At 37.9% G+C, this 25,560-nt stretch overlaps 1 protein-coding gene across 2 annotated transcripts; it reads left to right on the top strand.

The window, feature by feature from the left end:
- Positions 1-19,387: 19,387 nt before the first annotated feature.
- On the top strand, positions 19,388-25,560 carry LOC104091641 (putative clathrin assembly protein At5g57200). Of its 2 annotated transcripts, none has more exons than XM_033654925.2 (15): positions 19,388-19,706; positions 19,803-19,872; positions 20,241-20,338; positions 22,019-22,157; positions 22,244-22,371; positions 22,444-22,536; positions 22,680-22,730; positions 22,981-23,046; positions 23,137-23,237; positions 23,365-23,410; positions 23,518-23,598; positions 24,241-24,426; positions 24,540-24,615; positions 24,707-24,828; positions 25,021-25,560. In XM_033654925.2, exons 1-15 carry the CDS (start codon positions 19,491-19,493, stop codon positions 25,414-25,416), a joined length of 1,869 nt encoding a protein of 622 aa, XP_033510816.1. In that variant the 5' UTR covers positions 19,388-19,490; the 3' UTR covers positions 25,417-25,560. The 2 variants fall into 2 exon arrangements, with proteins under 2 accessions (XP_033510816.1, XP_009595316.1); XM_009597021.4 differs by having other exon boundaries at positions 19,390-19,706; positions 23,137-23,202; positions 23,330-23,410.

Genomic DNA, 25,560 nt, shown 5'->3' with positions numbered 1-25,560 from the left:
ACACCTTAATTTAAGCTTAATGAGCTAATCCACATTCAAATTTTCAAAATTCATTCGGACCACGACTAACCAACTCGGAATCACCTCAAATTTTGCACACAAGTTTCAAATGACATAACAAACCTATTCCAACTCCCAAAACAATAATCTGAACCTGATAATACCAAGGTCAATTGCCGGTTAAATCTATGAACGTTTCAAACCTTCAAATTTCTAACATTCGCCAAATAGAATCAAATCATCTTAGGGATCTCCGAATCCAAATCTTGACATACGCCTAAGTACAAAATCACCATACGAACCCATTTGGACCATTAAAGCACCATTCCTGGGTCGTTTACACAAAAATCATTCCTCGGTCAACTCTTATAACTTAAGATTCCATAAATGACTCTAAGAGTTCCAAATCAACCCCGCAAGTCCCAAACCAACAAAGAAGCAAACTGGAGCATCGAACAAGGGAATGGGGCTCAAATACACAAATCGATTGGCCGGGTCATTAAATTCTCCCTTTCTTAAACAAACGTTCGTCCTCGAACGAGTTTAGAAACATACCTGGAATGCCAAAGAGATGAGGATATCTACTCCGAATAACATGCTCGGTATCCCAAGTGTTACACCCCATATTTTTGTACGTGGAAGTACGCCATAAGTAAATTGATATAAGCTCGGAAATGAAATGTTACATTCCGTATTTTCGTATGTTAAAGTTTTGTCATAAGGTAATCGAGGTAAGCTCGGGAATGAAATTATTGTGAGATTATAAGTATTGTGCTATTTCAAATAAGTGATGAGTAAATTCGTGAAGGTGAGAGGGTAAGCAAATCGAAGAAAATGAATTTCGTCAAAATTTGACATTTTGGGATAAAATACGGCCCGAGCTATAATACCCGGTATTTATGGACTAGTACCACACAAGGTACTACATGGCCATGATAGTAAGGTGTATAAGGTATGTGAAAAGTGAGTAGTATTTTATGTAAGTGAAAAATAATTCTTAATAAAACAAGCTTAGGATAAGACTTAACCCCCCTCCCCCCCCCAAACGTGGAAAGCCCTCCTAAAATCTCTAATGACTATTCATGAAGATGGAAAGGTGTCATACCTTAAATGACACTAAGCTTGCTATGTGGGGCCACCTAGAGTTAAGAATAACATCTCAAGAAAATCAAAATCATTCCCTACAATCTTAAGAAAGAACTCAGCAAGCCTTCTTACAACAAAGATCAAAATCATTCCCTAGAATCTTAAGAAAGAATTCAACAAACCTTCTTACAACACTTCATAACAAGAACGCTAGCACTTCCTACAATTCAAGTTCCTACATGAAACCAAATAATTCCAGTTACAATTCAAGACACTAACAGGCGCTAAACTCCATTCAAAACAAAGCTTCTCACGAAATTCTTGCAACCAAATTCTCCTACAAGGTTTCAACGAAATTCTTGCAACCAAACAATTCTAACGAGAATTGTTAGAACCGTAACAACGTAAAATTTTGCGGTTCTAAAGGAGTACGGTGCAATCTTTTCCAAGAATATTATATGGATTTTTCCGAACTCCAGGTATGTTAAGGCTAAGCCCTTTCTTCATTTTGGCATGATCTCATAATTATATGAGTTTGATAACGAGGCATAAAGAAAAATTCATATCCCGAAAATTACGTATATTTTCCTAGTCTTGTAAGTTACAATATTCTTCTTATCGGGACTTCATATTCAATTGAGTATTTTCTTTTTTGCCAGTCATGAGAGGAGAGAATCTATATATACAGTATTACAGTATTTTCATTACCATCGAGCTATAATCGATGGGCAGGCCCCTATTGGGCAATCTCTGATCAGATGGTAAGTTATATACCGAGCCAACTGTGGCCGAGCGCCTATGAGCGAGCCTAGTTGGCCGAGATACAGAGCCTAGTATGGCCAAGCGCCTATGAGTAAGCCTACTACGGCAGAGCAGTTATATATATACCGAGTCTTATAAGGCCGGACAACTATTTTACTTACTATATTGAGAGAGTTGAGTCAGTATCAGCAGGTAAGCATATCTTCAGATTATCTTTGACTTCCAGTTGCTTTCAGTTATTATATTATCAGTTCAGCTTTTAGTATAGTGCCTTACATACTCGGTACATTATTTCGTACTAACGTCCCTTTTCCTGGGGGCGCTGCATTTCATGCGTGCAGGTTCAGACAGACAGACGGGTATACCTCCTCATTAAGTATTTCTCGAGTTCAGCTTGATCGGTAAGCTCCATGCCTTGCGGAGTTGCCGAGTCTAGAGCTTTATGTACATATTGTGTATAAATGTATATATGTTATGAGTAGGTCGGGAAGCTATTCTTATCACAGTATATCCACCAGTAGAGGCTTGTAGACATATCCTGTCAGTTAGTGCAGTATGTTGGGCTAGTAGGCCTTCTATATATATTTTGTTGGTTTGCCAGCTGTAGTAGTTATGATAGCCTTGTCGACCTAGCTTTATATTGATATTTAGTTAGCATTCACATTTGTCTTGCAATGTGGCCCATGGCCAAAGTATGACATCACATGATCAGAGTTCCTTAGTCGCAAGTTGGTATGTAAGGTTAGGTGAGGCACCGGGTGCCAGTCTCGTCCCTCCAGGTTCGGGGCGTGACAAAAGTGGTATCAGAGCAGTTCCGTTCTAGGGAGTCTACAAGCTGTGTCTTGTAGAGTCTTGTTTATGGGTGTGTCGTGCACCACACTTATAAGCAGGAGGTTACGGGGCATTTAGGACTGTCACTCTTTCTTCCTACTCTAGATCGTGTGGTAGAGCTCAGTTGTAAGAACTCAATTTTCTAAACTCTATCTTACTTATAGTACGATGATACCTACATCTAGAAAGACAATTGGTAAGAAATATAGTTGTGGAAGAGTTGAGTCAGAGGAACTCAATTTTTGCATCATGCTTATGATGGATAAATATGAGGCATTCAACAAATCATGTGTATACTAAGATGTGTGAGCTTCTTGATAAGGATCCCTAAGGCAAGAATGCCTATCCACTCTTATGGTAAAAAGGAATAAGGAGGGAGACACAAGTTTCAGTAAATAAAAGAAGCAAGGTGAAGAAGGGTACGAGGCACCCAGTTAATGAAGATTATCAGTATTACAGTTCCGGCAAAAAAAAATTATAAGCATTGTGAGTTACCCTCAACAATAACAGAGGTATGTATAATTGGCCACACCCATCTCAGTTATACCTTATTGGGGGCTAACAGGTGTAGATTAAAAAAAGGACGGGATATCAGAATCCGGTTGGGGTTAGAGTAACCCAAAATAGTGAATTGATTGTTTGCGTTAGTTGACATTTTCGAAGGATATTGCAAATGTGCTAATAGGTCTTCTTATGAGACACCCAAATGGCGCACTCTAAAATAGTACAACTAGATATGAGTGCTACAAAGATAGGCACTGGAAGCCTGGAAAGGATAAATATTATCTTAGTATGGCTCCCGTCCCTAGTAGACAGATAATGCTAGGCAACCCAAAGAGCCAGTGGATGGAGCAAAGGGGAGCTAAAAGAAAAAGAATATCTTGTTGAAGTTTTCAGAATAAAGTGATAGACAAAAATGTTAGCAGAAAATAAGAAGAGGGCTAATGAAGTATTAAGAGTAAGATATGATACATAGATAACAACGGTAGATCAAAAGATGACAGTGTTACAGAATCTATAGTTAAGTGAAGGAAGAGATGAGAGGTGATAGGACTTAAAACAACAAAAGAGTATAGGCCATAAAGTCATATCCTCACTTCGAGATATAAGTTTGTGACTCCAATGCAACTACTGGAAGGAAACGTTAGACCCCAGAATAATAGGAATCAGTATGGGCTGGTGAACAAGATAAACCAAACATGAATTAGGAACTGAGTGATTGGATAATAGTCGGCATCATGAAAGTTTCTGATTTCATTCCGGCGATAATAGAATGGACAAAAGAAGAAGATTCATGAGAAATTCAGAGAATAGTCGTTCAGGAAGATGCTTCCCTAAAGCAAGCAATGTGAGAAAAGTTAAGCTTAAGGGACTGTATATGCCAGTTATACTAGGTGCCTTCCTCGTGAGTAAGGAATTTTGTTATCCTTGGTACAGAAGGATTACCGCAAGGCGAGTAAGGGTCATCGATGATGTAAAAGGACGCCAAAGATGAAAGGGTAAAACATCTATAGGTAGATCGTCATAGCTCCAACTCTTAGTACTCCCCTAAAGGAGGGGATATGGAGTGATGTGGCATTAAGTCGGAATTAAGTGGTTCTAATGACTATGGAATGGTAAACTAAGAATACGATAAAAATAAAAAAGGGATGCGATTGCACTTATTCAAAGCCTATAGATATGCTACGATTCCAGAATATTGTGCAAACACGACATCAAGGAGAGAAAGTAAGGGTTCCTTCCCAAGCTGTTATTAATATAAAGAGCCAGTGCGAGACGTAAGTTAAGGCAAAGAAAATAACCTAAGAAAGATTATGTAGAATATTAAGATGAGAATGGGCCAATGAGTAGTTAGTAGTTGATTCAGGAAGAGCCCAGTTATGGCAAGACAAGAGGATAAAAGACAAATCAACAGATCAATGCAAGATAAATGTACGGAACCCCAACATGGGAAATTCAGTCTCGCAGTTATGATATTGTAATACTTAAGAAATATTCAAATAGGAGTTGGGGTAGTTAAAGGTATCATATGAATGTTATGGAAATAAAAGAGAGTGCCACTGGGAAGACAGTCAAAATATCAGTTTAGAAGCAACACTAAAAGCACAAGGGTGTGGAGGTAAGAACTACGAATAATTATAGGTGAGTACAAACATCAAGAATTCCATCGGGTATGCGATGTAATAAGCTGGCAGCTTTACAAGAGTCAGAAGGTCTTCCCTAAGTACTACAATGAAAGACTAGCTGAGGAAATAAGTAAGAAGGCTTCAACCAAAGAACAGTGACCTAAAGAGGAAATAGTTTTGTAACAACAGTCCCACTACAAAATTGTATGCACAACAAAAGAAAGTGACACCTATCATGGCTAATGAGCGGGGAGTAAAACCAAAAGTAATATTCGAGACCATATGAGTTGCACAAAAAACATTTCGGCATGCGTGAGAACTCAGATAAGCTAAGTATGCACGCAACAAAGGGGCAAAAGACCAGGAAAAGCAATTGCTTATGTTTGAAGAAAGCTGAAATGAATGATCAACCATAGAAGACTCCGGTATAAGTTAAAAGAAGGAATTGGGTCTAGGTCATAGACAAAGGATGGAATTATTAGAAGATTGTATCATGGTTTTCCATAGCGTCCATGAAAGGCTAAAGTAATAACTAAATGCCATGAGCCGTAGAGCGGAAGATAGCTTAAGCCTACATAAAGGCTAATCAGAAGGAAGAGGAAACTAAAGAGTTACATCAACTAAGTAAATTAGGAGTCTGCTTATTGGACCCAGAAAGTTATAGACATCATGATTAAGAACATTGTAGAATCACTCTTAATATCAGAGGTACAAGAGAGATAGTGCAGTAGCTATATTCTATAACGGCTCTACGATAAAGCTAGTTAGAAGTGTCCCAACCTTATAAGAAGTTAGTATGAAGCTCTCACGAGATTGTGTAAAGAGGTGCATGTATTATAATAGAAGTTCAAGACGTGGATGTGAATTATACCTATGTGGAGGGGAGGTCATGAAAGAGATAAATGATGTAATGTGAGGCTTTAAGGTAAGTAAGGTAAAGGTGAACAACGTACGAGATACTCAAAAGCAGAAGGTTGAGAATAGTCCATACTTTGTATAGAAGGCTAGAAGCGCGGGGATTCAATATCCAGGAATGATAGCGGCGGCGTCAGTGGCATATCTTCCAGCCTATGGTTTCTAGGTACCGAGAGATCTAACCAAGAGAGTAAAGAAGAGTTAGAGACGATGTGATGTCTCGCTTGATGTTCTAAAATAACATAAGGGAATCTATGGTGCAAACAAGTTGAAGGAAGGTTGTGAATAGTATAAATAGATACATAGAGGTTACAAGCTAAAGTATAGTAAAGCGACAAGGTTTTATGACAGGAGTAAGGATGAGAAAGGGCGAGTAGGAAGGTGACGAGAATGGATAGGTCCTCGAGATCAAGCCCATGAAAACAAGAGAGTTAATGGTTTTTCTAAGTTATAGAAAGTTCAGCATAACCTGAATGAACTCAAAGGAGTCTAATATCTAGAAAAAAAATGGAATGCTGCCCTGGCAGTAGAATAAGGGTGTAATTATGATAGATAAAGGATGACGTTCGGGCCTTCAATTGAGTAATGATTTGAAGAGGATTTCATGAATAATACGAGAATAAAATACCCACGTAAGGTGAATCACATTGGGATGCTATGAAATAAGGTTATAGAAGTATAATATCGCCCCTAAGTGGATCAGGAAAATAACTTCAAATATTCCTCGATACATCATAAGCCCTAATGGAAATGTATTACGTAAGAAGTTTCAAGTTATCAATGGAAGATTGTAGATCAACATTGAGGTGAATCGACAATGGATAGATAAAAGATACGAGATGCGATTAGACCATCATTCTTAAGACGAACAGTAATGAAGAAGCGTTAAAAGACTTGGCTTTATGCATATGGGATAAGTAACGAAAGTAACCTGGAGTTCTATAGTAGACCTCAGTAACAATAAAGCGAAGTAAGAATTATGGTATAGTATAGCCTACTTAGATGTAGTAAAGCTAATGACGCCCAGAGGGACAGTTTGACATAATTTTGTATATCTTCACTAAGTGAGGCCTAGAGATTGGTTAAGAGCTGGAGGATCAGTACAGAGACGTCTGTACTTATCTTCCAGAGGCTATGGAGTTAGGAACAGTTTCACTTATATTCTTCTATGTCGTGCAATTTTTATTCTATCATTGCTGATTGAGGAAAGGGGAGAGAAGCGTCGCATATGCGCACATACAAAGTTAGAGTCGTACAGGATGCATGATAGAAAGTAGCAATAGTTATGAAATTAGAAGGATTCCGACTACAAGTCGTGGTGAGAGGAAGAGGCCTAAAGGGGGGAATACCCTGGACATTGGATTTATTCACAGGACAATTACCTAGATGGCAAGGAGAGTATTAAAGTATTCATAAGAGCTATTCGGTCATAAGAATGATAAGTGCATCATTCAACATTCGAGGACGAATGTTTCAAAGGGGGGAATAATGTTACACCCCATATTTTCGTACGTGGAAGTACGCCATAAGTAAATTGATATAAGCTCGGAAATGAGATGTTACATTTCGTATTTTCGTATGTTAAAGTTTTGTCATAAGGTAATCGAGGTAAGTTCGGGAATGAGATTATTATGAGATTATAAGTATTATGCTATTTCAAATAAGTGATGAGTAAATTCGTGAAGGTGAGAGGGTAAGCAAATCGAAGAAAATGAATTTCGTCAAAATTTGACATTTTGGGATAAAATATGGCCCGAGCTATAATACCAAGTATTTATGGACTAGTACCACACAAGGTACTACATGGTCATGATAGTAAGGTGTATAAGGTATGTAAAAAGTGAGTAGTATTTTAAGTAAGTAAAAAATAATTCTTAATAAAACAAGCTTAGGATAAGACTTAACCCCCCCTCCCAACGTGGCAAGCCCTCCTAAAATCTCTAATGACTATTTATGAAGATGGAAAGGTGTCATACCTTAAATGACACTAAGCTTGCTATGTGGGGCCACCTAGAGTTAAGAATAACATCTCAAGAAAATCAAAATCATTCCCTACAATCTTAATAAAGAACTCAGCAAGCCTTCTTACAACAAAGATCAAAATCATTCCCTAGAATCTTAAGAAAGAATTCAACAAACCTTCTTACAACACTTCATAACAAAAATGCTAGCACTTCCTACAATTCAAGTTCCTACATGAAACCAAATAATTCCAGTTACAATTCAAGACACTAACAGGCGCTAAACTCCATCCAAAACAAAGCTTCCAACGAAATTCTTGCAACCAAACTCTCCTACAAGGTTTCAATGAAATTCTTGCAACCAAACAATTCCAACGAGAATTGTTAGAACCGTAACAACGTAAAATTTTGCGGTTCTAAAGGAGTACGGTGCAATCTTTTCTAAGAATATTATACGGATTTTTCCGAACTCCAGGTATGTTAAGGCTAAGCCCTTTCTTTATTTTGGCATGATCTCGTAATTATATGAGTTTGATAACGAGGCATAAAGAAAAATTCATATCCCGAAAATTACGTATATTTTCCTAGTCTTGTAAGTTACAATATTCTTCTTATCAGGACTTCATATTCAATTGAGTATTTTCTTTTTTTTTCAGTCATGAGAGGAGAGAATCTATATATACAGTATTACAGTATTTTCATTACCATCGAGCTATAATCGATGGGCAGGCCCCTATTGGGCAATCTCTGATCAGATGGTAAGTTATATACCGAGCCAACTGTGGCCGAGCGTCTATGAGCGAGCCTAGTTGGCCGAGATACAGAGCCTAGCATGGCCAAGCGCCTATGAGCGAGCCTACTACGGCATAGCAGTTATATATATACCGAGTCTTATAAGGCCGGACAACTATTTTACTTACTATATTGAGAGAGTTGAGTCAGTATCAATAGGTAAGCATATCTTCATATTATCTTTGACTTCCAGTTGCTTTCAGTTATTATATTATCAGTTCAGCTTTCAGTATAGTGCCTTACATACTCGATACATTATTTCGTACTGACGTCCCTTTTCCTGGGGGCGCTGCATTTTATGCGTGCAGGTTCAGACAGACAGACGGGTATACCTCCTCATTAAGTGTTTCCCGAGTTCAGCTTGATTGGTAAGCTCCATGCCTTTCGGAGTTGCCGGGTCTAGAGCTTTATGTACATATTGTGTATAAACGTATATATGTTATGAGTAGGTCGGGAAGCTGTTCTGATCACAGTATATCCACCAGTAGAGGCTTGTAGACATATCCTGTCAGTTAGTGCAGTATGTTGGGCTAGTAGGCCTTCTATGTATATTTTGTTGGTTTGCCAGTTGTAGTAGTTATGACAGCCTTGTCGACCCAGCTTTATATTGATATTTAGTTAGCATTCACATTTGTCTTGCAATGTGGCCCATGGCCAAAGTATGACATCACATGATCAGAGTTCCTTAGTCGCAAGTTGGTACGTAAAGTTAGGTGAGGCACCGGGTGCCAGTCTCGTCCCTCCAGGTTCGGGGCGTGACACCAAGTCACCTCCTCGATCAGTTGACTTCTCCACTAAAACTTCACCGATGCAATATCCTTTTACCTCAACTTCCAAACCTGCCTATCATGAATGGCCACTGGTTCCTCCTCATAAGTCAAATTTTCGTCCAACTGCACTGAACTAAAATCTAACACATGTGACTGATCCTCATGATACTTCTGAAGCATGGAAATATGAAACACAGGATAAACTCCCGACAAGTTGGGCGGAAAAGCAAGCCTGTAAGCCACCTCACCCACTCTCTCCAAAACCTCAGATAGATAAATGTACAGAGGCCTCAACTTTCCCTTCTTCCCAAACCTCATCAAACCTTTCATAGACAAAAGTCTGAGAAGGACCCTCTCACCCTCCATGAAAGCTAAAGCGCAAACCTTCCTGTCAGAATAACTCTTCTTTCTTGACTGCGATGTACGAAACTGCTCCTGAATAAATTTCACCTTCTCCAAAGCATCTTAAACTAGATCAGTGCCCAACAACCTAGCCTCCCAAGGCTCAAACCAACCAACCATAGAATGACATCGCCTCCTAGATAAGGCCTCTTATAGGGCCATCTGAATACTCGACTGGTAATGGTAAGAACTGATCCCATTGGCCTCCAAAATCAATGACACAGGCTCTCAATATATTCTCCAAGATCTGAATGGTCCGCTCGGACTGCCCGTCCGTCTGAGGATGAAATGTCGTACTCAACTCAACTTGTGTGCCAGCTCACACTGCATCGCTCTCCAAAAATGTGATGCAAACTAAGTCTCCATATAGTCTCCTAGCTCAAATCATGAAGCTCTGCTAGGACCCACCTGAGGATCTGCACAAAAGATGTGCATAACCGTTGTATGAGTACACCACAATCGATATCTAGTAAGTATCAAATCTAACATCGAATAAGTAGTGGTGAGGCTAGATGCTTCTAAATACTTACCACACTGATGTAATAATAGAATAAGAACTAAAATATTGAATAATAACATGAATATCACGAATCATAGATATCAGCAATTGAAAAGGCACTAAGCATGCTTTTCAAGCACAGAAATATCCCTATCACTACTCGAATATAATAATAATAATAATAATAATAATAATAAGCGACATTCTCAAATAATGGAGTTAGGACTCCCAATTAGCATATAAGAATTTCAAGTACAAGTTTAAAGTGAAATAAATACTCCAAAATGAGTCAATAATAAGAATGCATGCTCAACCAGTACAAGATCCATGTACCCTGATATACAATCCATGTACCACATAAACCGATACAAAATCTATGCGTCGACCCAATACAAAATCCATGTACCGACCATGCTCGTAGGGCCTAATGTAACATGGGCTATCACCTGACTCCAAAGGGATGGATCCAAATCCAAGCGCAAGAGGGGTATAATAGAATCCCTCATAAATCAAAGCCCGATCATCAAGTCAAATGTGCCATAACTGTATCTCAGACGCATGCTTAGCCTTCGTGCCAAAATCCTCAGTCCGGATCATGTATCCATTATTTAAATACATGTGTATTATCAATAAGTATAGATAATAGGTGAATGAGGACTTAATTAATATCATGCAGACATGTGCTCGTAAAGTCTGTGTGTGACTACGGGCAATTAAACAATTTAGCATATCAAGAATAAGTTCTCATGCCTTCACAATTTTATCTTAAGTCTAGGCATGATTTCTAGCATGAATAAGAGAGCAAACATAGTCACATAAGCCAAATAAATCATAAACCAAATGAGTGTATAGTCAAACAAAGCATGAAAACATACAATTTCTACCCCCGATCATGATATAAACTCGGTGAATGCATATATGCTCGTCCCCACGTATATCACTAACCCCAATACATTAAACACATAATAAACAAGTCAATTTCTAGGAGTTTCCCTCTTCACAAGGTTAGCCAAGAGACTTACCTCCTCCCGGTAGCCTCTAATCTCCCAAAAAAGCCTTTCCTCTCAAATCAACTCAATAACATCAAATAAAGCCATAGGAATTGAACCCAAACAATAAAGATTTAATTTTTAATCAATTTCACAAAGTCAACCGAAATTCAATCTGGGCCCGCTTCCCGAGACCCGACAAAATTCTCAAATTTCGAATACCCATTCCAATACGAATCAAAATACACAAGTTTCATCCACAACCGACTCCAAATCGGAGTCCAATTCTCAATAATTCATTTTCCAAAAATCCCTTACAAAAAACCCATATTCTCCGTTATATTTCATCAACCAAAGGCCAAAATCAAAGATGGAATCATGAAATAAAATCTAATCTAAGTCAAGAACACTTACCCCAATCCAAGTGGTAAAAATCGCCTCAAAAATAGCCCCAATCCGAGCTTCCAATCTCAAAATATGATAAAATAAGTTAAACCCACGAAAAAATACTCTACCCAGCGATTCCATTTTTGCGGACAAAAATCTCACTTCTGCGACACGGCACCTGCGGAAAGTACCTCGCAGATGCGGAAACACATAAGTACCGCCCTTTCGCTTCTGCATAGCCGCTTATGCGGCCCAAGTAGCGCACTTGTGCATTCGCTTCTGCGATCAGCCCTCCGCATCTGTAGACTCCTCTTTCCCTAGCCTTCCTCCGCACTTGCGACCCCACTGTTTGCATATGTGAACTCGCACGTGCGGACCCAACCTCGCAGGTGCGAAAACAAAAGAACAGACAAACCTACATAACACCAAACAATCTGAAACATACCTGAGGCCATCGGGACCCTATCCAAACACACCAACCAATCGCAAAACCTAACATGGACCTACTCGAGGTCTCAAATCATACAAAATAACATCAAAACCACAAATAGCACCTCAATTCAAGCTTAATGAACTAATCCATTTTAAAACTTTCAAAACTCATTCCAAACCATGTCTAACCAACTCAGAATCTCCTCAAATTTTGCACACAAGTTTCAAATGACATAACGAACCTATTCCAACCCCGGGAACAACAATCTGAACATGATAACACCAAGGTCAACTCCCGGTCAAACTTATGAACCTTCCAAATCTTTAAATTTCCAACTTTCGCCAAATAGAATCAAATCAACGTAGGGACATCCAAATCAAAATTCAGACATACGCCTAAGTCCAAAATCAACATACAAACCCATTGGTACCTTTAAAAAACCATTCAAGGGTCATTTATCAAAACTCAAACCTCGGTCAACTCTTATACCTTAAGCTTCCATAAATGACACTAAGTTTTCTAAATTACTCCCGAACCTTCCCGAAACCAAAACAATAAACCTCGCAAGTCCAAAACAACAAATAAGCATACAGGTACATCAAACAGGGAAATGAGGATCAAATACGCAAATCGATCGGTCGAGTCGTTACAGCAAACCGTCAAAATAATAATGATCTGCCAGTGCTTCCGCATCTATAGACAAAATCTTCGCATCTGCAACACCGCTTCTATGATTCCCCTCTCACATTTGGAAAAATCGCTTACTCAGCCTGCCTTTGTATCTGCGACCAACCTTCCGCATCTGCGGACCCGTAGGTGCGACACTAAAATACGCATGTGCGCAACTTCTCAACCTTCCCATCCTCGCAGGCGCTCACTACAACTCCGCAGGTGTGCCTTCGCATCCGCGACCCTTCACAGGACCATCCAACTTCGGAGAAGCGACAAACCCTCACACCTCCACCTTCACATCTGCGATCAAAGTTCCACAAGTGCAATACACCAGACTTGCCAAACCATTCCCCATGGTTCAAAACCAAATCGAAACACACCTGAGCCTCCCGAGACCCGGTCCAATCATACCAACAAGGCATAATACCTTACCCAAACCTATCCAAAAGCTCAAAATACCACAATTAACATCAAAACCAAGAATCGACGATAATAATCCATTTCTTAACTTCCAAACTTCCAACCTTCCTAACTTTAGCAAACACGTCTGAATCATGCCTAAACATTCTGGATACCGACCAAGCTTAACAAATAAGTTTCGATCAACTAAATATACCTATCCAAAGTCCTGGAACACTATCGGGACTTAATAACCCCAAAGTCATCTCCCGATCAAATCTATGAACTTTCTAAAACTTCAAATTACCAATTTTTGGCTAATAGTACCAAAATATTCTAGGAACCTTTAAATCCATATCCGGATATATGCCTAAGTCCAAAATCACTATACAAACCTATTAGAACTATCAAATCACCAATACAAGGCCGTCTACTCAAAAGTCAAACCTTGGTCAACTATAAGCAACTTAAGCTTTTCAAATGAGACTAAGTATCTCCAATCACTCTCAAACCCTCCCGAAGCCAAACTAACCAATCTCGCAAGCCAAAAAAACAATAAGCACACATATGAGAAGCATCAAATAGGGGAACATGGCTCAAATACACAAAATGACTGACCGGGTCATTATGTTCTCCCCCCTTAAACAAATATTCGTCCTTGAACGGGTTTAGAAATATACTTGAATTGTTGAAAAGATGTGGATATCTGCTCTCCATAGCTGAATCCGTCTCCCAAGTATCCCCTCGACCAATTGATCTCTCCATCGAACCTTCACTGATGCAATATCTTTAGATCTTAGCTTTCGAATCTATCTATCCAAAATGGCCACCGGCTTTTTTTCATAAGCCAGATTCTCATCCAATAGCACTGTACTGAAGTCCAATACATGGGACTTCTCTGCATGATACTTTTGAAGAATAGAAACATGATGGGTGAACTCCCGAAAGCTAGGAGGCAAAACAAGTCTATAAGCAACCTCGCCAACTCTCTTAACCAGCTCAAATAGACCAATAAACCTCGGGCTCAACTTGCCCTTCTTCCCAAACCACATCATGCCCTTCATAGGAGAAACCCTAAGAAGAACCTTCTCACCTTCCATAAATGCTAAGTCGCGAACCTTCTATTTTGCATAACTCTTATGTTTAGCTTGAGCTGTCTGAAGCCTCGCCTAAATCAACTTCACCTTCTCCAAAGCAACATGGACCAAATCTATTCCTAACAACCTAGTCTCCCTAGGATCAAACCAACCAATTGGTGAACGGAACTGCCTCCCATATAAGGCCTCATACGGAGCCATCATGATACTAGACTGATAGGTATTGTTGTGGGAAAACTCTACTAAAGGTAGAAACTGATCCCACTGACCTCCGAACTCAATAGCACAGGCCCTCAACATATCCTCAAGGATCTAAATGGTCTGCTCCGACTTCCCACCTATTTGAAGATGAAATGCAGTACTGAGCTCTACACATGTTCCCAACTTACCCTCAGCTTCCCTCCAAAAGTGATATATAAACTGAGTGTCGCGGTCTGAGATGATAGAGACAGGTACACCATGCAAGAGGACAATCTCCCAGATGAAGATTTGAGCCAACTTTTATGAAGTATAAGAAGTCATAACCGGAATGAAATGAGCCGACTTGGTCCACCGATCAACAATGACCCAAATTGCATCAAACTTCCTCAATGTCCATGGCAAACCTATTAATGCGCTCCAAATTCCACTCCAGTATATCAATCTGTTGAAGCAAACCATCTGGTCTCTGATGCTCATACTTGACATATTAACAATTCAAACACCATGAAACATGCCAAACAATGTCCTTCTATATCCTTCTCCACCAATAATGCTGCTTCAAATCACGATACATCTTCGTACCACCTGGATAACTAGAATACCGCGAACTATGAGCCTCCTAAAGAATCAACTCCCTCAAGCCATCGACATTAGGAAAACAAATCTGACCCTGAAGTCGCAATACACCATCATCACCAATACTCACCTCCTTAGAACCACCTTGTTGCATCGTATCCTTAAGGACAAGCAAATGTGGATCATCATATTGGCGAGCCTTAATGTGCTCCAACAAGGATGACAATACAAAATTACAAGCAAGAACTCTGGTAGGCTAAGAAATATCCAATCTCAGCAATCTATTAGCCAACTCTTGAACATCCATAGCTAAAGGCTTCTCCACAACTGGAATAAACACCAAACCCCCATTCTCTCTACCTTTCTACTAAAGGCATCCGCTACCACATTCGCCTTCCCCGGATGATAGAAGATATTGATAAAATAACCCTTTAACATCTCCAACCACCTCCGCCTCCTCAAATTCAAATCCTTCTGCTTGAAAAATGTTGTTGACTTTGATGATTAGTGTAAACCTCACAAGGCACGCCATATAAATAATGCCTCTAAATCTTGAGTGCTGCACTATAGATGCTAACTCTAAATCATGAACTGGGTAGTTCTTTTCATGGGGCTTTAACTGGCGCGATGCATAGGCAATCACCCTAACATCCGGAATCAACACACAACACTGGCCAACTTGCGAAGCATCACAATAGACAATATACATCTTTGATCATGAAGGTAATACCAAAATTGGAGTTGTAGTCAAAGCAACCTTGATCTTTTGAAATCTCTCCTCGCACTTGTCAGACCATCAAAACGGAGCGCGCTTCTGATTCAACTTAGTCAATAGAGATGCAATAGATTAAAACCCCTCCACGAAGCGACGATGGTAACCAACAAAACCAAGGAAACTCCTTATCTCTATAAGTGTAGAAGGTCTAGGCCAACTCTGAATTACCTCAATCTTCTTCGGGTCAACCTTGATCCCATCGCTAGTCACCACATGGACCAAGACTATCACTAAATCCAAACAAAACTCATATTTGGAGAATTTAGCATACAATTTATTCTCCCTCAGAATGTGAAGCACTATCCTCAAATGTTGCTCGCGCTCCTCTTTTCTATGGGATATACCAAGATATCGTCAATGAACACAATAACAAAATAATTCAAATAAGGTTGGAACACATTGTTCATAAAATGCATAAAAGCTGCTGGGAAATTAGTCAAACTAAAAGACAACACCATAAACTCATAATGACTATAACGAGTCCTGAAAGCCTTCTAAAATGTCTAAAGCCCTAATATTCAACTGATGATACCCAGTCAATCTTCGAGAACACCCTGGCATCCTGAAGCTGATAAAATAAATCATCAATGCGAGGAAATGGATAATTGTACTTGATGGTAACCTTGTTCAATTGCCTAAAATTAATGCACATCCTCATGGAACAATCCTTCTTCTTCACAAACAACATCGGTGCACCCCAAAGAGAGACACTCGGCCTGATGAACCCCTTATCCAACAACTCCTGCAACTGCTCCTTCAACCTTTTCAACTCAGCTAGAGCCATATGATACGATGGAAAATATATGGACTAAGTTTCCAGCACCAGATCAATACTAAAATCAATATCCCGATTGGGTGGCATGCACGGTAGGTCTGCAGAAAACACATCTGGGAACACTCTCACTACGGGAACTAAATCTACTGTAGAGTATCAAAAATAACTTCTCTAACAAAGGTCAAGTACGCCAAACATCCCTTCTCAATCATCCGTTGAGCCTTCAAAAAAAATCACTATATTAGGAATGTGACCCAAATAACCCATCCATTCTAACATCGGTATGCCTGGCATGGCCAATGTCACGGTCTTAGCATGACAATCAAGAATAGAATGATACAAAGACAACCAATCCATGCCCAAGATAACTTCAAAATCGAACATATCCAATAACAACAGGTCCACCCTCATCTCGTAACTATAAATAGTGACCACATAAGATCGATAGACTCGATACACAATAATAGAATCTCCCACCGGTATGGACAAATAAATAGGAGTATCAAGAAAATTATGTGGCATATCTAGGAAAGAGGTAGAATATAATGAAACATAAGAATAAGTGGAACTAGGGTCAAATAATATTGAAGCATCTATGTGGCACACTACAACAATACCTATGATCACATCATCTGAAACAATTGCCTCTAGCCTACCCGAGAATGCATAACAACGGGCATGTCCTACACCTAACTGACCCCCCCCCCCAGGATGAACTCGAATAGAATTTGGCTCCCCCCTTAGATGGTTGTACAGGTGGTGTAGCTGCTAGTGTCAAAATCATGGACTGGGTGCCATGACGTGGTACTGTGCTCAAAAACCTAGGATAGTTCCTCTTGATAGGACTCAAGTATCCACAATCAAAGAAACCCCTCCCTTGCTATATATGTGTGTGTATATATATATATATATATATATATATATGCACAAGTTTTTAGTAGGTGTCTTGTCTTAGCCTCATCACTACCTCGTCGGGGTTAGGCTCAACACTTTCTGAGTACATTTGGTCGGTTGTACTCATATTATACTTTTGTACTTCTTGTGCAGATTTTGACGTTGGTACCAATGGAGTCCCGAGAGGTACTTAGCGGATACCAGACAGTGACTCGAGGTAGAGTTGCATCCCGTTCGCAGGCCACATAAGTCACTTTCGTATTTTATTGTACTGTTTCCATTTCATTTCGGTTAGTGTTGTATTTCTTTTAAACCCTTGTATTCAGATGAATCTAGATGCTCATATACTTGTGACACCAGATCTGGGGTGTTTTATGTTATGTTATTGTTTAGTTATTAGGTATCTATTGTGTTTATTTTCGTATTACCTTATTGTGCTGGCTTGCTTAGAAAGCGGTGTTAGGCGCCATTACTGCCCCGCGGTTGGGATTTCGGGTGTGACAGAGACTATTTCTTACTGTTGTTGAAGTTTATTTCTGTAAATTAAATGTTGGCTTGCTTAACAAGAAGTGTTAGGTGCCATCACGGTTTCGGTGAAATTTGGGTCGTGACACTAAATGGCTTTGATTTATCCATCAAATAATATTATTTGAATGTTCAATCAAATAATTTTAGGGACAAACTAACAAAGTTAAAATTATTGAAATGGTTTAAATCAATTACAAATATACAACAACACAGAACATTGGATAATTTACATAAGTGTATAGAAAAATTCGTAAATCTGTTACTAGGTAAAAGTATCCAAATTGAGGGACTAACTAAAAGCAAAAGCTTGGACATGACTTTTCAAAAAATTGGATCTAAATCATGATTAATTAGAAAAAATAGGTTAAGTAAAAAAAATAAACAAACACAGAGCGAACAAATGATCAGTTTTTCACTTATCGTTCTTCGTACAAGTTTATACAAAATTCTCAAGTTGTCAACTGCTAAATAAAAATTCCACAAAAAGACCAACGATTATTCCAATTATAAAAGCAAATAAAATGTGGGTTGAAGAAACTTCTCTACTTTATTCAACATCAAATCATACAGCATGTCCTTCTTCACTTCTACAACAATTTTGGAAGTTGTAAGCTTCAACGGCTTGTTCATAAGATTTGTATGACTCGAAGTAGCTTCACCTCACCCTATTAGTCATATATAAACACTCAGACTATGACCTGTATATACCGAACCTCCTACCACGATACACAACATATACCTTGTTAGATTTCGTCATCGTTGAAATAAGAAAAATATTTACAAATGAAAGATGTATTTGGACAATAAAAGAGAAGAAGAAGAATGGTGCAGAGACTGATCGGAAAAACGAAAAGAGAATGAAGGTGTTAATAGTTTCAGGGTACGGATCCTTATAGGATAAGATTTGAATTGTATACATACAAATGTAGACTTATAAGCTATACGGTACAGAGAAATAGTATGGGAGATGTATATACAAAGGTGCATAAATTATACTTGAAATTTTCAAAGTATGCAAGCACAAGTAATTACATGCTTAGGTGTGCTGTTTTCTTTTTCTTCTTTTTTCATGCATTGAAAAGACAAATCATAATTACACCGATAAGAGAAGAAACAAACTTAATGTTAACTCTAGCTATTATAACGAAAGGTATAACATGCACAAAAAGAATGATAAGTGTCCATAATGCCCCTAACGCCCATGGGAAATGTCTTAATTGTCCCCATTCTTGCCACGTCCATTCTGGCAACAACGATTTGCGATAGTAACAGGCTAAGTTTGGTTCTTTTGTCTCATTCCTATTTTTTGTTTTATCGAGAGAATCAAGCATCCAACTTTAGCAAAAAGACAAAATCTACCCTCCAAAAACCTGTGGTTTGTATTATTGTACCAAATGATTAGCATTTACCAAGTCTAACGTCCACCCAACTTCCAAACGACCATACTTTGTCGTTGCACAACTGTCCCTTCTATGCCGCTTCCATTTAAAAATGTGCTAGAAATAAAAAAAAAAGACTAAAATCATCTTCTTTTTTTTAAACAAAGTTCAACTAAAAGATATATAGATAGAGAGAGAGGGGGTGATTGGCCATATTTTGTTATTCTAAGCACAAAGGTTTATGATTGGCTATTTTGTTGTTGGATGCACAAAGGCTTATGATTCCAGAGAAGAAGAAGAAGAAGAACAGATCAACCTTCTTCTCTCTCTTTTATTTCTACGACAAGAGATTCTGATTTGGAGGTTTAGATTTCGAATGGAGAGCTTTAGAAAAGCATATGGAGCACTTAAAGATTCAACCAAGGTTGGCCTAGCCAAGGTCAACAGCGATTTTAAGGTCTGCATATGAAGAAAAAAAAAAGTTTCTCCTTTAATATGTGTAATTAATGCACATTTGTTGATGGATGGAATTCTATTTTTGGTTTTGATTAAGGATTTGGATATCGCTATTGTAAAGGCAACAAACCACGTTGAAAGCCCTCCAAAAGAAAGGCATGTTGCAAGTGAGTTTGTAGATTAATTTTTGTTCTTTTGATTGTTTAAGTATATACATGAATTTCATCGACGGGCTATATTCTATATCTGCTAGGTTACTAATTGATTGAGGTTATGCTACATTAACCTCAATGTACCAGAATGCTACATTAATTTGGTTTCTCACATTTCAAGTCTTTGTTTTAGTTTTTTTATTATATATTTTGTGGTATTGTAGAATGGTATCTAGTATATCCTGTTCAGACAGTCAGATGCTGTTGCAATTTGAATGAGGCTTCAGTTGTGGCCCAAACCAATTTGTAATAGACTGAAATAATAATTGTAGCTTTTTTTCTTTTCATCAATTCTGGATGTTCATTTAGATTGTTTTCCTTAGTGATATTTGCTGCAACATCGGTTACACGTCCACGAGCAGACGTTGCCTACTGCATTCATGCACTGTCTAGACGATTGGCAAAGACACGCAACTGGATAGTAAGTCTTCTGACCCAATTTAATCATTTGGTAGTTTTACTTTCTTTTTCAATATTTGAATAACTTCTAGCCGATTCTGATTGCTACAATTATTGAACACGTAATTTGCTTGGCAGAGAGTGTATTTTTGCTACAAATCATATTATCCTAAAAGTAGGAAACTCCTATCTTCAAAGTTCGTTTACAATAATACCCTTTAAAATCTGAGTTACCATTTTGTCCTTAAAGAAAAATAATAAACCTTCAATTAATTAATTTTTTATTTTATTTTAGAAGTTAGCCGAATGAATCAAGTAGTTGTTTAATGCTCCAGACAATCAATTCAATGAATCTAATTAGGCTGAAGGCATTCATATTGCGTCTCAGCTGTAATATTTCTTAATTATTGTTCAGTTATATTTCAATTAAGTTTTTTTCATCTTCCACAGTAGTAAAGCAAGCTGCAAGCTATAACTTTTCTTAATTATTACTCAGAAGTACATTTCAGTTTTGGCTCTTTATCTTCCACACGAAAGTAAAAATATTTTTGCAGTAACAATTTTTATTTCATTCTATAAAAATGCATATCAATTTTCTAAGCATTGTATCACATTTCTCTTGTTTTTGTCAAGAAAATCTGTTTTCCCCAAAAGAGCCATTGATTTTTCCACTTCATTTACACTTCACTCTGAAATAGATTACATGTTTACTTTTGATTTTTTTCGTTGTTTCTCTGTTTCACCATACAATAGGCCACATCTCTCTTTTCTGACTTCACTTTCGTGACTCCACATTTTCACAATTTCGGTTTCACTCTTCACATCATTCTGGATGTTGTATAACAAAGTGATGGATGGTAAACATTGGGGAAAAGATGTCATTTCTTATCTTTTCAACGTCACATTTTGCAAACTGTGAAATTTTATTAGTTTTCCTATAATAATAGAATATTTTTTTTGTGTCATTTATATTATGATTTGTGATCTCTTTTTAAACTCTTCGAAGATTTTATATCATTGTTTTGATTCTCCCATGACCAAAGGACAAAGGGTACATGTACACGATTTATATACATCAATTAAATCTTTCAGCAACTATTATGTCCATCACAAATAACTACTACCTACCGCTAAGTATAGGTGTACACAATGATTTACTCGCCATCCTAAGGAAGGCATATGTTGATGGAATTTTATATAGTTTTTACAATAATTATTTTCATTCAATAACAATTTCTTGATATGTATGCGGGAATAAAAAGTAGGAGGCAAAAGTCTCTTAAAAAGAAGGCTTCACATTTAAACTATGTGTTGTTGACATATAAAAAAATAATTAAGTTAAAAACTTGATATATTATAAGAACCGCATAATTTAAGTCGTTCCAACATTACTTTTCAAATTCATTCGACATTAATTTTTTAATATGATCGTGCTTGCAATGATAATAAAAATTTAGCACATACGCTCACCATATATTAATTTTGAGCTTGTATTTCCCCTCTTTAATTTCTGCAACTCATCACACACTGATATTCTTATAACATTTGTACGAATTAGTATGGGATACACGTGCGTCCAAAAACTAGTATCTTAAAAAAGTAAGAGGATTCTATTTCACACGGTGGCTTATTAATGATATTATTTCATGCAGTCAATTATTCTTTCACCTTTTTAATTTCAATGAATGATAAAATGTTTCAGGTTGCCCTAAAGACACTGATAGTTATTCACAGAGTTCTGAGAGAAGGTGATCCTACGTTTAAAGAGGAATTGCTGCACTTCTCTCACAGAGGGCATATTTTCCAAATATCGAACTTTAAAGATGACTCTAGTACACTTGGTAATTAAGCCCCTTTTTCCTTTTAACATCATCACTTTTCCTGTTTTGGAGCGTATAAGTATATTACATATTGTTGCTTATCACAGCTTGGGATTGCTCTGCCTGGGTAAGGACTTATGGACTCTTTCTGGAGGAAAGACTCGAGTGTTTTAGGACTTTGAAGTATGATATCGAGGCAGAGAGATTGACCAAAACTTCACCTGGAATTTCCAAGGTTTGTGTATTTTTGTTCCTTTTTTCTGCATGATTTGTTCGTTTCATATCGCATAATTTCAATTTGCATCAGGTGCATAGCAGAACAAGGCTCTTAAATGGTGAAGAACTATTAGAGCAGCTCCCAGCATTGCAGCAGCTTCTATATCGCTTGATCTGTTGCCAGGTGAGAATGGCCTAATGCTGATAGTCACTTGGTTGTTTAGGAAACTATGATGACTTCATTTTTTTTTCCATTTATACGTCCAATACTGCCATGTGATATTTTGATATCCGGACATCGTTTTTAATATCTTGTAAATTTGGCAGCCTGAAGGAGGAGCCTGTTACAATTTTCTTATTCAGTATGCCTTAGCACTGGTATGAGGGTTACAACTTTTACCAACTAAGAAATGGATTTCTTGTTTCTGATTATTAGTTTGTACACCTTTTTGAAGAAACTACATATTCTGCTTTACTCATTAATAGAACCAAAGTTTCTAAACACAAGACAATCCTTAGTTAACACTATATGGGCACTGACAATAGTAAGGCTGGTACGTAGTATTTGTCACTGCACCATAGAATGTTAAATAAGTCAACATAATAGCCCCGGTTGTACTCAATGCAGGTTTTGAAGGAGAGCTTCAAGATCTATTGTGCAATCAACGACGGGATTATTAACCTTGTTGATTTTGTGAGATCTTCTTTGCCTCTTTAAACTTCGATCCAGCTAATCTCTAATCTCATTGGAACATTAATTGGTCACTATCTCATATTTATGCAGTTTTTTGAAATGTCCAAGCATGATGCCATAAAAGCTCTCAACATATATAAAAGAGCAGGGAAACAGGTCTATAATTTCATTTCAATTGGATCTCTAAATGAGTAAGAATGTAGTAAAAATGTCTCCAATATGAATGAATATACGTGATGGCTAATCTAAAGTTATTTTTCTTCCGTTTCCTTCCTTAATGTAGGCTGAAAGTCTAGCTCATTTTTATGACTTCTGCAGAGGGCTGGATCTTGCTCGGACATTTCAGTTTCCCATTTTAAAACAGGTCTCTTCATTATAATTAAAACTTGAAAAGCAATTTCTCTTGAAGGTCGCACGATCTTTACGAATCAAGTTGTTTTTTAATTTGCTTCTTTTATGGTAATTTTACAGCCTCCTGTTTCCTTTCTGGCTACTATGGAGGAATACATACGAGAAGCACCACATACAGGTTCCATGTCAAGTAGGAGGCTGGTGAGAACTACACTTTTGAGCTATCTACATTCTCTTTTTAGGACCACATTGTTTTTTCCTTTTTGATCACAGAAGCAAACATAATTAAGATATTCAAAAGCTTATACTAGAATGACTTTGCCAATGCTTTCTCTGTTGGTATTCATCTTTGAACCTTTGCTCAAATGGTTCATGTCCATTGACAAGGAGTTTAGTAGGTATAAGTAAAAGAGAGAGTCCTAAGCTTTGAGAGAATTGAGATAAAGGTCACTATATAAACCAGTTTCATGTAAGAGAAACAGCCATTTTTAAGACCCCTCCCTAGATCGAAATCAACCCTCAAAACTACCAAACAAATCCCTGCAAAAAATCAAGCTATTCTGATTCATTCGTCTTTCATATTAAGGACTACAAGGAGGGCTTTTGTATGACATCTTTAGAGTGGAAGAGGAAATTTAGGAAAAAATAAAGTTGGAAGAATATAGAGTAAGACACATAAGACCGGTAGAAGAAAAGTTTGCAGCTGAAAATATCAGTCAATATCTACTACAAACATTTTCCTTCATTGTTATTCACTTCTCTTAGTCTTTAGATTAAGGCAGATATGTTCGCACTTCTTATGTAATGGTGGCCTCAATGGAGTTTGTCATTGTTGTCTAATAGGAGTATAGAGAAACTGAGCAAGAACCTGAAACGCCTAAAGAACCTGTCCCTGAAGAAAAGGAAGAGCAAGTTGAAGCAGCTGAAAATGGTAAAGAAGAACAGGTTGAAGCACAAGAGGAACCTCAGCCTGAAAAATTAGAAGAAACTCCACCGCTGAAATCAACTGAAGAGCCTGTTGATTTGCTGGTAAGCTTTTGTTGCTTCAGTCCCTTTTGGGGTTGTGCCTTACAGATAGGAAATTGCAGGGATCATCGAAGAGGACTCTCATAATCGCTTGTTTTATGCTGTTTTTTATCAAGGGTTTGAACCAATTGGATCCAAAAGTTGCAGAATTAGAGGAAAGCAACGCGTTGGCTCTTGCGATAATTCAACCTGGTAACTTATGTAACTTTTCTACTGCAAATAGGAAGATCCTATCGCAGTTTCAGCTCACCTATTGATTTGATGTATTAAAAATATCATACAGGTAAAGAAAATCCATCAGCGAATTATCAGTTGAGTGAAATAGGAAATACAACAAGATGGGAACTGGCTCTTGTTAATGCATCGAGCAACAATACGAGCCAAGTCACACCAGATAAAAAATTGGTATATTCCTTTCTCTAAAGCATGATCGTCCTTTTAAAAGACGAAGTTAAAAAAATTTTCTTTTTTGTTTTAAGATTTTGAGTCACATTTTTTACGCATTTCTTAAGAGATCAAGAATTCACAGTTCTGCGACATGTCCTAACCTCTGCATTGATTCCATGGAAATTTACATTATGGTGTATGTTGTATCAGGCTGGAGGATTCGACAAGTTATTACTTGACAGCTTATATGAAGATGATGTAGCTAGGAAGCAAATACAGCTGCAAAATGCTGGCTATAGTGCATACGGGCATGAAATCCTTGCACAGAATCCATTCAATCAACATGACCCCTTTGCCATGTCAAACAACATAGCACCTCCAACGAACGTACAAATGGCAATAATGTCGCAACAACAACAACAACAACAGCAAGTGATGCAACAGCAGCAATTCCGACAGCAAAATATGATGATGGTATCTCATAATCAATATCAAGGTCAATATCCTCAACAAATTCCATATATGGGGTCTGCAAACCCTTTCAGAGATCCCTTCGGCTATCAACACAACTCAATGCCACCACAGGGAAACCAGTCACTGCTTTAGAGTTCTTCAACAAGACTACACTGTATTCTTTCATTATTATCTTTATATAAGAAAAGCTGAATTGCTCCTATAGCTTTTCTTAATCATTGTGCTTTACTTGGCGGTGAAGTTGAGATGTCTATATATACTATGATCTCGCACATA

The sequence above is a fragment of the Nicotiana tomentosiformis genome, chromosome 8 (assembly GCF_000390325.3).
Source record: "Nicotiana tomentosiformis chromosome 8, ASM39032v3, whole genome shotgun sequence".
Taxonomy (NCBI): Eukaryota; Viridiplantae; Streptophyta; class Magnoliopsida; order Solanales; family Solanaceae; genus Nicotiana; species Nicotiana tomentosiformis.
Note: the sequence above shows the minus strand (reverse complement) of the source record. Positions and strands in the feature narration are given on the sequence as shown.

Bases quoted from the DNA above. Each gene is read 5' to 3' on its own strand.
- LOC104091641 (XM_033654925.2), top strand. From the start codon at position 19,491: ATGATTGGCTATTTTGTTGTTGGATGCACAAAGGCTTATGATTCCAGA. The intron at 20,339-22,018 runs GTAAGTCTTCTG...AAAATGTTTCAG, and splicing joins CAAAGACACGCAACTGGATA to GTTGCCCTAAAGACACTGAT. The intron at 24,829-25,020 runs GTATATTCCTTT...ATGTTGTATCAG, and splicing joins TCACACCAGATAAAAAATTG to GCTGGAGGATTCGACAAGTT.